Source organism: Thermobia domestica, chromosome 9 (assembly GCF_964235325.1).
Source record: "Thermobia domestica chromosome 9, izTheDome1.hap1.1, whole genome shotgun sequence".
Lineage (NCBI taxonomy): Eukaryota > Metazoa > Arthropoda > Insecta > Zygentoma > Lepismatidae > Thermobia > Thermobia domestica.
Window position 1 is genome coordinate 107,470,448 of NC_137462.1, and position 15,185 is coordinate 107,485,632.

A 15,185-nucleotide genomic window follows, 5' to 3' on the forward strand; every position below is an offset into this window, starting at 1 on the left:
CACGGTTCTGGTCCATTTAATGTAGATTCTTTAATTTTCACCTTATCTCCGCCTGTTCTTAATGCCTATTATCTTTATTTACAAAGATCTACGTTATTTCGCATCTTATAAGTATCTCTAAAGATTCAACTCATTTCATCATCTGTTTGTTTTGAAAACACCATCTATAATTGCCGGAAGAGTGATCTTCGCTAAGGCAAGTAGCAACCGCAAAAGAAGAAGAGTGAAGCAAACGGTTGAAAGCGAATGTTCAAAGACTAGCTCAGGAGAGTAATGCTCCCGGAAGTAGGAACGAAAAAACACAGTTCTGATTGGTTGGTGATATCCATTTCTTGCCACATTGCATTCAAATAGCTGAAATCAAACGATTGCAGCTGTCGGTCTTCGTAGCTGAGTGGACTAGCGTTATATGCTGGTAACGAAAATCTCTTTTGGCGTGAGTTCAAACCCGGGCCGAGGAAAGTTTTTTTTTACATTTTTTCCAGTTTTATAACACTTTTAAATTAAAATATAAAAATAATACTCAAAAAAGTGATTTACTTCTGTGGAGGTAAGTAGTAGTAGTAGTAGTAGGAACGGGTTAGAAGCCCCTCAGGGCTCGTTTTGTTCCCCTTGTACTCCATGATATAAATTTTGTGACCAACTTAAAACAACTGGCTAGGATAGCGCGTAAAACAGCTGGCTAGAGTAGCACGTGAAAAAACGTACTTCCAGGAGCATTACTGTCCCGAGCGGGTCGTAATGTTCATAAATAATTTATGGCAGCAAGAAACCATAGTGACGGAGAAAAACACAGACGCAATGTTGCTTAATAGAAAACAAGATATGGATGATATTAAGACATTTTGCAGCAAAGGTGATTTATTTGAATTGTGTCATTACGTTACTGTAACATTTAGTCGAGGGCGGAAATAACATGAAATGTACGGGGACAGGAAAAAATCAGAAACAGTAATTTTGAGGACAGTGTCATATTTAATTGACTTTATTAGTTATTTATTGAAGTTTAACGACCATTTTCAGCTTTATGATTATAGAAGACAAAAACCCATTGAAGATACAATATAATGTAAGTACTTTAGTATATTTATTGTCGTATTTTTGTAGCATTATTTCATTTCTCCATAGAGAAGACAGATTAAAGAAAATAATAAAAATATATAAAAATAATGGGGCTAATGAGTAAATTGAAGTTCGATTCAGTAAAATCAACTGTTTTGTAATTTTTCATTTTTGAAATGTGGAAGAATTACATTGACTTTAATAAAATAAAAATAAAATAAATTCTTAGTTGAAAGAGAGAGAGAGATTTTAAATATAACACTTTCATATTTTTGAAATAAATTTCCTTTTAATTTTGGAGAAATTAGTGGAAATAAATAACTTTTAAAAATAATCTCTTTGAGAAGTTATTTACCATGCTTTGAGCTGTGCAGAGTAAAACGAGAGAATGTGCGAGAATGTTGTCTTAATTTTTAGTGGACTATTATGTATTAACGTATGTATAATTTTGACGAGCATTCATAAGGAAAAATGTTGTTAAAAAACTGTTTTTGTCCTGTTTCGGTTAACTCAATTGGAGAACGAGTTGCGGTTCGTTCTTTCAAAATAGATTGCACCAATTGTGATCGCGTCCTTTCAATTATCCATCAACGAGTAATTCCTTTCAAGGGTTAAGTCCAATGGTTCAACCCAATGCCATTTCAGTACATTTATTTATATGTGTGCTTTGAATACACTTATGCGATCACTCATGCAACATCTCACATGAAAAACTTTAATTTTTACCTTGATAACTAACTTAAGATATTTTTTTAAAAAAGAATAAGAAGTACCAGCCCTTAAATTTCTTCCTTCCATAATACTGGCATCCATTTCAACGCCACCTTCCACATTCAGAACTGAGCCTGTACCTGAAAAAGAACATTGCATTAATTATATTATTTTCCATTTGATGAACAATAATACAATATAAAATTTAAATTTAGAAAAACAGACTAGTACTTTAAATCCATCCTAGTTATATACAACTTTTAATCCTTGATTTATACTCGGTAACACAGTTTCAAAGAATGCAACCGTTTTTCATAATGAAAAAATGACATGTTTTGTTTGATATCACTATTTTATCTTGTAGACTAACTAGATGGATCATAAGTGCAAGGGAATGACAAAAGAATTTCTCAAATGAGAAAGCGAAAGAAAATTAGACAATGTTGAGAAAACTTACGAGCACAGTATATGCCACCACAAACTCGAATCAAGGATTCTTGGCACTAGAAGCTATGGAGACACATGTTCTCAATTTTTTAATGTAACAATACAATCGTATATTGTGAAGTCGGCCGATTAACTTAAGTATCAACTTCAGAAAATGAAAAACATGATTTGAAATATTTGTTACTGGTGATAATTGATTACTGATTGATTAGTAATAATCGATTAATGATTTCATGTATTCAGTGATGTTATAAATAACCACAAAAATTAAGAGTATAAAATAAGGTATATTCCATACAATATAAGCAAAAACGTATTTCTTCTAAGCAAACTTGACTTACATCTTTTAAAAATGAATCAAATTAATCTTATTGACTACAATTAAGTACGTGCCTGTAAGCATTATGAAAACATATATTTTCTTATATGACATCAACAACTTGTATTCAAATGCAAAGAACAAGTGAGATATGAAAACGTGAAAAAAATAGTTTATGTATTGAGTTCGAAAAATCAAGGGAAAATTTTATTATCTACTTATTTTCTGTTTTTGAACTGACAAAAAACCTATTAAAGAGTAATTTCCTATACTAATATTACCAAACAAATGTAGAACACATAACCACCGCTTGTTCTCTGTCAAACTTATTAGAATCCTGTCAGATTGGCATTAAGAAAATAGAGAATCAAGAAGTAATGAAGAAATATATTGAATAGTACAAATATATATAGTTGTAAGCCTTTCCAACAAGCAGAATTATATACATGTTAAACACGAGAATATTTTATTAGTTTTGAAATAGTACATTTAAGACAAATGATGGTTTGAAACATGTTGATCTCAGGCTTATCAATCGCATATTCTGTACAGAAGACAAAACTTCGACACTCTTGAATTTTTGTTCCTCTTTTTCAATTGAATATTTCCTCTCTTTTACTTTCAAGAGACTATTCAGAAGAGCGAAAAGCATCAATTATTTGATTCTCGTCTGTGCGACATAAAAAACTAACTTAAAAAAAATACGTATACTATAAAAGTTAGTATATGAAAAAAATGTAGTCGACAAAACCAGCTTCATTTTCAACTCGAGATATCTTCTGTTTTATTTCATGTTATTATTACGCTTATAGTTAATGTATTTAATTATTCATCATTATATTTCATTTCAAAGTATGAATAGTTTCTTTTATAAATTATACCTATATATATATATATATATATATATATATATATATATATATATATATATATATATATATATATATATACATATAGGCTACCTGCATTGAATATTTCGTTATCTTCCATCACACATACAGCAGCTTCTACAGCATCAAGCACTGAACCATTACTTTTAATTAATGCTTCGTACCCTCTCATAGCAGCTTGCTTTATACCATCAAGTCTTAAAGAAACGCGTGAGGATGGAATGACTCCATTGCCAGCTCCACCATGCACAACAATTACCGGTTTAATATTTCGTTGTGCACTATCTGCTTCAGGACAAGAACATTCCCACGAATATTTATTGATATCCATCTGCAATAAGGTACGCAACTTGAGAAAACAACACTTAACACATGAAAGAAAAAAGTTGTTTTAAATCATCTCTATTGCTAATTTATTAAATACTGTAACCTTAGTTACTAAATTTGGGAAGCGTATGATACGAATAAAAGTACATCTAATATCGAAACCATTATACATATGGGTGAAATTCTATTATTCTACTTGTTGTACTGTATGGATAAGAAAGTATTACCTTATAACCTAAGAACACAGACAATAGCCCAAGAGTAGGAAACAGTAGGCTAGTCAATTGCCAATTTCGGCTCTTAGGTGCTAATTAGTAATCTTACCGAACATTTGGCAACCAACTCGATAGGTTAAGTAGCCCCTAAAATTGTGATTGAGTGCGAGACAAATTGTTGGTTGGTCAACCATTCATTTTCTAACTTCCCTTTGGCAATTAGTTATTGCCAACCATGTTGACCAATGGCCTAGCTACATAGGGTATACCATGTGTGCTGCTAGGACTGCCAGATCTTCGGGCCTGCTCGGAGTGTCCGGATTTGAAATACAGTCTACGGATCTATAAGCCAACAAACTTAACAATCAATAAATTATTTCTTATGCCATTTGTACCTTGTAATATGCTATATGTTGTTAGTTTTTAGAAGAATTAAATTTTTATTGTAGGAAACGGTTACATTTAAACTAGTTTCAATGTTACTCTTGGTTTGTCACGCTCAACCCTTTAGAACCAGTAGGTTTAGTATAACATTCACAAAAGCTCTCTACTGGCTTATGTCCTTGGCCAACTGGACCTAGCTCCTACTTTGTATTTCTATTTCTGCAAGATTTATCTGAAAATTGCCCTTCTATCTGCACCTAGGTCCTCCTATCGTTTTTTTTTCGATTGGGTTTTCAGTTAAGATCTTCAAAATGTTCCAACTTTCTTCCATTCTGGCTACATGACCTACCCCCTGAGCCTTCTAAACTTAACGACTCCAACGATGTTGCATAAATGGTATAAATTATGCAGTTCCTCATTATAAAATTTCCGTCATTTTCCATTCCCGTCCGTCTTCAGTCCGAATATTTCTCCACTTTAGGGTTTTATTTTGAAATACTTTTAGTCTGCATTCTTCCCTTAAAGTAGGCGACCATGTTTGGCAACTATACAGCTAAACAAGCATAATTATCGTTTAATTTATATATCTTAAGCTTTAAATATTTCGACAGAATTCGCCAAGACAAAAGAGTTTGGACGGAAGTTCGTTAAATCAGTTTGCGTGCAATTAATTATAATTTCCATGTATGCAAGAAGAACCATACCAATTTTGTAAAGAATTGCTCAAACATTATATTATTCAGCATTACATTAATCCTAAGTACGCAATTGTCAGCTTCTATAACATTTATTCCATATGCAGGCACATCATATAAAAGACAACGATGCGTATAAAAGCAGCAGGAATAATAGAAGGAATTCTGTCTCTTGTAATCCTCAATTAGACCCTTTCGAGAAGAATTTAAATGTTTAAGATTTACTATAATTCACAAATATAACTCACATCAGTATTTGTCGCTAAAAAGTGTATTCCTGATGAATTGATAACTTAATTTCAAAATATGTAGAATGCTTTACTATAAACCTATAAGCAGAAGTTCAAAGTCCCAACATACATTCAAAATCACACGCGGCCGCACAATTGCATTCACATTAATTCCGGTCTTCATTTCTCCCGTAACAATTCTTGTTTGGTTATATTTGAGTAACTTTTTGTCTCTTAGATTGCTTGTTATTATACAGTACTTTACTTTCGTTTAGTCAAATTGAAGAATTTTAATTCTTAAGGAGGCAGACTACTAAATATTTTTCAAAAGCTAACAATTTTTCTTTTGCCAGTTTTTCGTAAGTGAAAAGAGATAATGAAATGCAATCTACTTCAGTAATAGTTATCCGTGCTGGTTTACCTATGATATAATCAAAAAATCAAACGGAAATATTACCATCGTAAAAAGTGGAAAGAGGGGCTAAATAATATTGCATACCATCGTGAACAATTCCTGAAACTACGAAAAGAAATTAAATCAGAAATTTCGAGAGCGTACAAGGCATTTATTTCACATTCTGAATTTACTGTAGAAAAAGACCCACGACAGTTCTGGTATTTTATTAAAAGTAAAACCAAGCATCTTTCGTCAGATTCTCTAACATATAATGGTAACGAGTTAAAACATAATAAAGAAATTTCTCAGGCATTAGCACATTATTTTCAGTCAGTATATAGTAGTGTACCCGCTAAATACGACACGGATTATCTAATAACAAATAATTCGGAATGTAGTATATTAGACACTTTTCATATAAAGAAAATAGAATTAGAGGAGATTGAGCAGGCTATTAAAGCGCTGAAATCTAAAACATCTTGTAGTATAGATGGCATTCCACCGTATGTGGTGAAGGGCTGTTCAGATATATTCAAGCATCCACTCTATATTATCTTTAATATGTCCATTAAAACCAATATATTTCCGAATAAATGGAAAGAAGGTCTCATTTTCCCTATTCCTAAATCTGGAAACAGGAATGAGATAGAGAACTTCAGACCCGTAGCCATCCTATCTCCCTTTGGCAAAGTTCTTGAAACCATATTATACAACAGAATTTTAAACCATGTAAAGCCTGTCATATCTGAACATCAACACGGATTTTTAAGGAATAAATGCACAACAACCAATCTAGCAATAATAACGGATTACATAGCAAGAGAACTAGACAAAGACGGTCAAGTGGACGTCATTTATACGGATTTCAGTAAGGCTTTCGACAGAGTTGACCATGACGTGCTACTACAGAAATTGGTATATTTCAATTTTTCTAAACGAGCAATAGATTACTTTGCTTCCTACTTGTGCAATCGAGAGCAAGTTGTCTCTTACAAGGGATATATTACCACGAAATTTACTACATTATCAGGTCAAGGATCCCATTTAGGTCCACTATTATTTCTTCTTGTAATTAATGATATTTCAACCTATGTTAAAAACTCTCACTTTCTGTTGTTTGCCGCTTATCTCAAATTATATTCTAAAATAAGCACAGTAGATGACTGCACACAACTCGAGCAGGATTTACAAGGTGTTGGGCAATGGTGTGACAAAAATAAACTTTCATTGAATATCTCTAAATGCAAGTCTTTATCGTTCTCAAGGAAAGAAACTCCCATCAATTATCCGTATATAATTAATGGCATATCTCTGTGTAAACCAAATTCAGTTAAAGATTTAGGAGTAATTTTTGATTCAAAATTGACCTTCTCTCATCACATCGATGCAATCTCTAACGCTGCATTCAGAAACCTGGGTTTTATCTATAGAATGGGTAAAGAGTTTAGAAACGAGTCAACATTCATTAAACTTTATAATTTGTTCGTAAAATCTCGATTAGAATATGCGTGCGTTATTTGGACACCGAATGTAAATAAATACTTACAAGCAACAGAAAACATACAATTTAAATTTCTAAAAATGCTTACGTACAAGAAAACAGCTTTCTACCCCACACAGATTCCCTACGTGGGCTTAGTAAGGAGTTTGAATTTCCTAACGTTGACGAATCGACGAAAGATGTTTGATTTACTATTTTTATATAAAGTATTAAATAATAAAATTGACTGTCCAGAGCTACTCACGAAAATATATCTGAGCGTTCCAACAGGCAGAACAAGACCAGGGAATACTGGTATATTTTTCTGTGAAAAGGCACGAACAAATATTCTCAGTAAATCTCCGCTGTGAAGAATGTGTGACTCCTACAATGAATTAAGTCATAAAACTGATGTATTAGATATATTCAGTATGTCAGAATATGTATTTAGAAACAGGATTATTACCGAGTACCTGACACTCGAAGTGAATTGATTAATTGTACGGGTAAATGTATATATGTCTATGTATGTATTATACGACACTATAATTAGGCATTAAGCCTGTTGTGTTGTTTTCTAAATAAATAAATAAATGTTATTCTACACCCGTAAATACGAATCAGAAGAATTTTCAGTGTTGACATCCATAGAAATTACAGTGTGACAAGAATTTGAATTACACAAAAATCTAGGTTGTGGCAGCGACTAGAAAAATGAACTCAACGGCAATTGATGGCTTATCATGCTGTCTGTGTTCCTTGTTAACTACTTTTTAAATAATATTTGTATTTATTTTGTAATGAAGAGTACAAAATAAATAATTTTTAATAAACAGTAAAATTAAAATACAAATTTTATTTAAAAAGTAATTAACAAGGAACACAGACAGCATGATAAGTCATCAATTGCCGTTGAGTTCATTTTTCTAGTCGCTGCCATAACCTAGGTTTTTGAGTAATTCAAATTCTGGTCACACTGTAATTTCTATAGATGGTAACACTGAAAATTCTTCTGATTTGTAGTTTCGAGTGTAGAATAACATTATATATTATTGAGGTAAGTTACATTTCATTATCTCTGTTCACTTACGAAAAACTGGCAAAAGAAAAATTGTTAGCTTTTGAGAAATATTTAGTAGTCTGCCCCCTCAATAGCAGAGTGTCCTGGCAACAGTGTTACGATGTGTCGACAGTAGTTATCTACCTGGTTATCCTATAAGCAATGTTGTATTTTTGCTCCGCAAGGAAAAGAAGGATAACACCTAGAGTATTATTAGTCAGGAAAATAGTCTCCATCGCGCTTCACAACACTCTGTCACCTGTCAACCACTTGTTGAATCCTCACTGCTTCTGAATGAACAAGTCACTGGTTTTGGAAGCAAAGAACTGAATCATTGCTCGTAACACGTCATTCTCAGCTTGCACTGTTTCTCCGGAAAGGGTTTCACAGGTTGCGGAAAAACAGTAATCGATTGGTGGAAGATCTAATGGAAACGCCGAGTGGCAAATTTTCTCCCAGACACGTTTCTTGCTCTTAGCACAGTTCTTTTTGCCGTGTGTGGTCGTGCGTTATTACCTTAGATGAGCACAACTTTGAGGTGAACAAGAGCAGGACGTTTTTTCCAACAATGCAGGTCATACGTGTTCAAACTTCTCACAGTAGACACCTGTATTGATTGTCTGGTTATGTGGCAAGAGCTCAAAGTGGATTATCCCACGGATATTCCATCAAACACTAAACATTACTTTGCAGGGTCCTGGTTTGGCACAGTTTCTGAGACCTCCCTTTAGGTACCCACTGACTTCTGCATGTAATGTTACGATAGAGGACCCCATTCTTCTATTGTCACCATACTATTTAAAAATGGCTCACGTCTTCGCCAGAGAGCAGCGAGCTGCAGATGTTCCTTCGTTACTGCTTCTGTTGAGGCGCTCACGCATGGGATACTCATTTACCGTGTTTCGACACGTACACAATGTTCTGTAGATGACGGTGAACGGTCGAATGAGTGGCATGGAGTTCGCTGGCCAAATTTTTCACGGTTTGCTTCCGCCACTGCTCGCAGTGCATCGTTGTCCGGCTGTACATGTTCCTCTCGCAGGGGCGGATCCAGGGGGGTGATCGGGGCGATTGCCCCCAGAAGAGGATTTTATTTATTTATTTATTCTAAGTTTCAGATACAACACTAGGGCATTTTACACTGAAACATTTTAACAATTTTGATAACAATTTGAGCACAAGATGGTACAGCACAACAGCAACATTACAAAAATAGCTTATTTATAGATGATCTAGTGATGTGAGGTGGAAAATTTTCCGTTCTAAAAGAAATGTCAGAAATCAACTAACAATTCCTCGGTAATTATAAAATTGATTGAATTCATGTATAGAAATGTTAAAGAGTGAAAGATCGTTTAAAGAATCTGAAAATTTTCATGGCTCAGACAATTTTCACTACTATGTAGGAACAAGGGAAACAATTTTTCATAAATCGAAACATTTTCTGTCTTCTATGGAAAAATTGAAGAACTATTTATGAGTAGGAAAATTTTCATCATTTTGAAGCAAAAAGTAAAACAACTTTTTGTGAATCGGAAAGTTTTATTCTTCTGTAGAAACAAGTGGAAAAAACTTTTCATAAGCTGGACAATTTTGGATAATATATATCGTGATGTTAGGTGGAAAATTTTCCGCTATATTCAACTGCACATTGAGCTACAAAATTAAATCCTCGTTCAGTTTATGTTGCATGTGCAGCTTGTAAGGATGCCTCTGATTGGCGTGCAATATCCGGACAACGGAGGATTGGCTTATTGCACATGCTAGGGGCACACGACGGGTACTTCGTTTAGGACTTTTCTCAAACGACGCAACAACCGCCGTTGCAGTTTCCTCATTGGTGGCAGTCTTTGGTCGCCCACTACGTGCCCTATCTTGAACAGAGCTCGTCTCCCGGAATTTGGTGATCACGTGAGCCACGGTGCTGTACGATACCGGTTCTTTGTCTGGGTGCCGTCTGTTGTAGTCAGCTGCTATTGTTCGGTAGCTGCGTTCCCCTGATATAAGAATGATTTCAATCTTCTGTTCACGTGTCAGACCCATTTTAGATCACCTGGAACAAAGAGAGAACTGGGTCAGTATTAAGGTAATTTCCCAACTTTGAACATTAATAACTTCTAAACTGTACAAGATAGAAAAAAACAAATTACACCACTAAATGCCTGAGCTCAAGCTAGTGTTATTTGATGTGTCATACACCCCCTTCCCATTTTAAAAAAATGACTTCAATCCAAAACGGCGGATTTCAAGATGGCGGCCATGAATGACATACACTCCAAAAGTTGCGGCCCCTCATCAAACCTATGTTCCCATCATCACTTTTTACTTTTCCCGGCGATTTTCAAACTTATGCAGGTGTCCAAGGACTTTTGACTCACCCTGTATATATATATATATATATTTCCCCTTCCCAAGTGGCGGGGCTGATTTTGGATTTTAACCGGATCGGAAATGTCACTGTTCATCTGAATGATCCCGAAAACTATTGATTAGACACATATTTGTCATTTTCGATTATTATTATTATTATTATTATTATTATTATTATTATTATTATTATTATTATTATTATTATTATTATTATTATATAGCTCTGCCTCCTCCTCCTCCGTGTTGCGGCACACGGAATCAAAATTGTCACTGTTAATCTCAGCTACTCTTAAAACTATGGATTCAACACTAATATTAGTCATTTTCGATCATTTTTAAATGTTTATCCCCTCCCCTCCGTTATACCCTCCCTCTTATCAACTATCAGGGCTGAACTTGGAATGAAACAGCATCAGAAGTGTCACTGTTTCTCTCATCTAACCCGGAAACTGTGGATTCAACACTAATATTGGGCATTTTTGACTTTTTCTAATTCCCTCTCCCCTCCCCCTCCCCCTCTCCTACATTGCATTGTCAAAGTGAATAGCCTAAAGCAGCGCTGTCCAACGTTTCCACCTTATCGGGCGCAACTGGCTCCTGTTTTCCGACGTGCGGGCGCCTTTCGAAAAAATACAAAACTACTATAGAAATAAACCTACTGCTACTAGTGCAACAACTACTAGGCCTACTTATTATTTATTTGTTATTAATATTATCATCATCACTATTATTATTATTATTTTGAAAATTGATACATACCTAGTGAGAAGACTGACACTGCACGTTTGCTGCCAGTTGAAGGAAATCTGATGTGTAGCTGGAACAGGCTGCTCTTATTGTATCATCCAGGTGAGAGGGTGTCAGGGAGGTTCGATACTTATTTTTGATCATGTTCATGGCAGAAAATGCGACTTCGCAAAGATAAGTTGAGCCAAAGGAGGAATAATTTTTTTTTAGCAACACTGCTCAGAAGGGGTATTTTACTCTGTCCGTTAGAATCCATATATTAGTGTAAGATGCATAGGAAGATTTCAAAACTATATGTTCTTGAATAATTAGGATTTCAAGTTCTAAATCTTCAAGATTATAATTTCCAAACACTTCACATATCCTACTACCAAGATCAATAACATCAACAGAGACAAATGGATTATTGATGAACAGAACCACTGGTTCAGGTGCTACAAACTGGGCAAATCTGTCCCGAAACTCAAGAATAAGAATTTCCAAATGCTTTGAAAATTTTGAAAGATTACAACCAACACAATTTACCTTTTCCACCATAGATTTGAAGTTTCGAAAGTGAGAAAGGGAATTCCTGTTTAAGTGAGCAATCCACAGCTTCATTTTCTTTTGAAATAACAGAAATAAAAGAAAATCTAATGTTGAAAACAAGAAATTTTGTGTATTTTGAGTTCGATTTCAGAGGGCGCCAGGAAAATGCTTGGCGGGCGCCATGGCGCCCGCGGGCACCGCGTTGGACAGGGCTGGCCTAAAGTAATCCCTGCCCCTAAACTCATGTATGTTGAAAATTTGATTGAGATCGGTCAGGTGGTTCAAGAGTGATGAAGTCACAAAGACAGTCATTTCAATTTATTTTTTTTTTACATATATATCTCCCTCCTCCCCCTCCCCTAGTTTGGCTCGTCAAAATGAAACGATAAGAAACACCACAGGCCCGACCCTCATATATGTTGGAAATTTGATCGAGATTGGTTGGCTAGTTCAAAAGTTATTAGGTTTTATTAGCTTTTATGTATACGTCCCCCTCCCCTCCCCTCCGCTAGGATCTACCGTTAAAATTACAAAAATGTTTCCAGATCCGAACCTCATGTATCTTGAAACTTTAATTGAGATCCATTGGATAGTTCAAGAGTTATTAAGCTACAACAATAGTCACTTTCAGTCTTATATAAATTGATTTTTATATCTCTCTCCCTCCTCCACCCCTACGTTGCTCCGTCAAATTTAACTCATAAAAGCGATCCTAGGTCTGAACCTCATCAAAATGAATAGCCTAAAACCAGCTCAGCCTAGAACCTCATCCATGTTACAAATTTGATCGAGATCGGTCGGTCGGTTCAGGAGATTTAGAGTCACAAACATAGTGATTTTCAATTTTATATATATAGATTTACATAACCGACATGCTTCAAAAAGGCATTGAAGTAGCAATTTCTGTTTTGTTCTATTTCCTTGACGTTAGCGCTCGTACGTTTTGTACAGAAACTATAGTTTAGTTCAAAATAGATAGAGTTGGAAATATTTGAGAATATGCTAGCTTATATCTAAAGCAAAATGTAGAGTTGCAAGAGGAGAGGAGGAGTGAGAAAGGAAGTAGTTGGGCATGCGCATTCGACAGAAAACAAACGAAAACCCCGATGCTTGTAGTAGACCTGGAAGCCCAAGGAACTTAGCATACGACAGGAGGAAAGACAGAAAATGAGCATCTGCGTGACGCGCATACGTAGGTTCCGCTTGTCAAAGTAAGGCGAGAGAGAGCATTCAGAACATTGCAGTGGAAATACTTATGATAATTACAAGTAAACAATTTATATATAATGAAATACGTACTTTTTCTTATTAACAGGGGATGCCGGGCATACCGGCGTTCCCTTATGCTACGGCGCTGGTTACTACACTGCCTTTGAATTTTGCCATTAGATGCTGCTTCTCGTCAGATGTTAAACGTGAATTAATTGTGTAGACGCTTATTGTCAATACTGATACAGTATCTCAAAAATTTGAGTTGATTTTGTTTAACGTCCATTTCAACAGCGAGGCTATATGAGACGGGACCTACTGATTAACGTGGAATCCGAACCCATTAGCTCCCGCCGGGAATCGAACCCGGGTCTCCCACGCCAAAGGCGCGTACGCTAACCGCTTAGTCACCGAGCTCTCTCAAAAAATTGAATTGACCTATGTTTAGCAGAAGGGGTCCAGCTCTTTCTTCTAAAAGGTGTTACCATTTTGGTAATTTCTGTTCATATTAGGTTAGTTTATGTTATATTATGTTAGTGTAGAGCAGGGGCGTCATTTAGGGGGCAGGAAGGGGCAATTGCTCCCCTCCAAGAGTTTGAGAACTACATATACTTTAATAGATAGCCTACTAATATACTAGTTCAAAACGTGAGTCTTATGTCGGTGGTGCTCTTGACCCCCCCCCCCCTCCCAAGCGAAGTCTGAACTGACGCCCCTGGTGTAGAGGTCCAGCATAATTTACCAAAATACGACACGATTTCGCTTATTTCTACTAATGTTAGGTTAGTTCAGATTAGGTTAGATATCGTTGCGTTGTGTTACGTCTAAGTACTTGCATCATCCATTTCTCCTGTAAATTTTGTTTTTTACGTGCTTCTGGACCCCCTCTGCTAAACATGCTCCTTTGAATTTTGTGGGTTACCACTATCTTGCTCCAAACAGCAGAATTAGATCTTTAAATATCATGTATCAATATAGGCCAGGTACCGCTAAGGATTGGTTAAGATTATATACCTATTTGATAATCTTAAGTTTATAGTTGTTTATAGAAATACTTAAGCAAACAATTTATCATTTCACAATATTTTACCTGATTTTCCAAGATCTGAAATAAAGAACCAATTAAAGGTATACTGCTGTTGTTTAATTTCAGCGTTAAGACGACTGATACCTTGTTCTTGTTCTTGTTCTTGTTCCTCTCACAAAGTAAGAGGATGGAAGGTGTGGGAATGACCCATTTCACCTGCATAAATAAATAATTCTTCTTCACTTCACTTGTCTTGACTTTTCCACTAATTTTAGATTTACACTTACTTGCGTAGGAATTATGAGAGGGCCCCCTTTTATTAATTATTATTTTAGTTTTTTTTAATTAGAAATAGTGTTTGTCCTAGAATTTTGATATAAATCTACTTTTTGATATAAATCTAATATAAATCTATAATCCCTACTTCTTGCTTTTTCTTTTAATAGTAGTAAGATTTTTTTCTTTATAATTTTGTATTATTTTTCTTAAGGTATTTTACGAGAATCTTATATACTTCTAATTTCTTACTTTCTAATATAGATTTGATATTATAAGGACCATAGGTTAACTATATTGAAAATAGTTTGAACATAGTCTCTCTAAATTCCTTAAAAAGATTACATTCTAAAATAATGTGATCAAGTGAGCCAGTCTCCCGCAAACACTGACATAATGGCGAATCCCGTTTTTTCATCATATAAAGTTTTTCTGGAGTTAAGGCAGTACCCAGTCGGAGTCTTGTTATTTGTATGATGTCTATTCTATTCCATTCTTTTAGTTTTGGGATAAATGGCATATCATTAATAGATTTGATGGACCAATAATGTTTACCTGGGCCTAAACGATATGAGGTTTTTCTTCATAGGTACAAGGTCTCAGCATGATTTTTTACTAAATTAAAGAAGTTATGATATGGTAATTTAATATTGGAAGTTTTTCCATTATAGCAGGAATCCTTAGCAAGTTTATCGACTTCATTATGCAAAATGATGCCTGTATGACCCATTGTCCAAATAAAAGTTACATGACCTTTGTTTTTATTGATTTTAGTAATGAGCGATTTCAAATTTAAGATTATCCAGGTAGT

At 34.9% G+C, this 15,185-nt stretch overlaps 1 protein-coding gene across 2 annotated transcripts in view; it reads right to left on the reverse strand.

Moving 5' to 3' along the window:
• Positions 1–15,143, reverse strand: part of LOC145694065 (isoaspartyl peptidase/L-asparaginase-like) — a 29,972-nt gene extending 14,829 nt beyond the window's left edge. Inside the window, exons 1-3 of one of the 2 annotated variants that reach the window (XM_081770207.1) lie at positions 14,930–15,143; positions 3,502–3,760; positions 1,836–1,913 (exon numbers count right to left, since the gene is read on the reverse strand). In XM_081770207.1, the coding sequence (XP_081626333.1) occupies positions 1,836–1,913; positions 3,502–3,760 (337 nt within the window). In that variant the 5' untranslated portion in view covers positions 14,930–15,143. Of the gene's footprint in view, positions 1–1,835; positions 1,914–3,501; positions 3,761–14,161; positions 14,464–14,929 lie in introns of those variants that run through there. The other variant, XM_081770206.1, reaches the window with a different exon arrangement.
• Between the last annotated feature and the right edge of the window lie 42 nt (positions 15,144–15,185).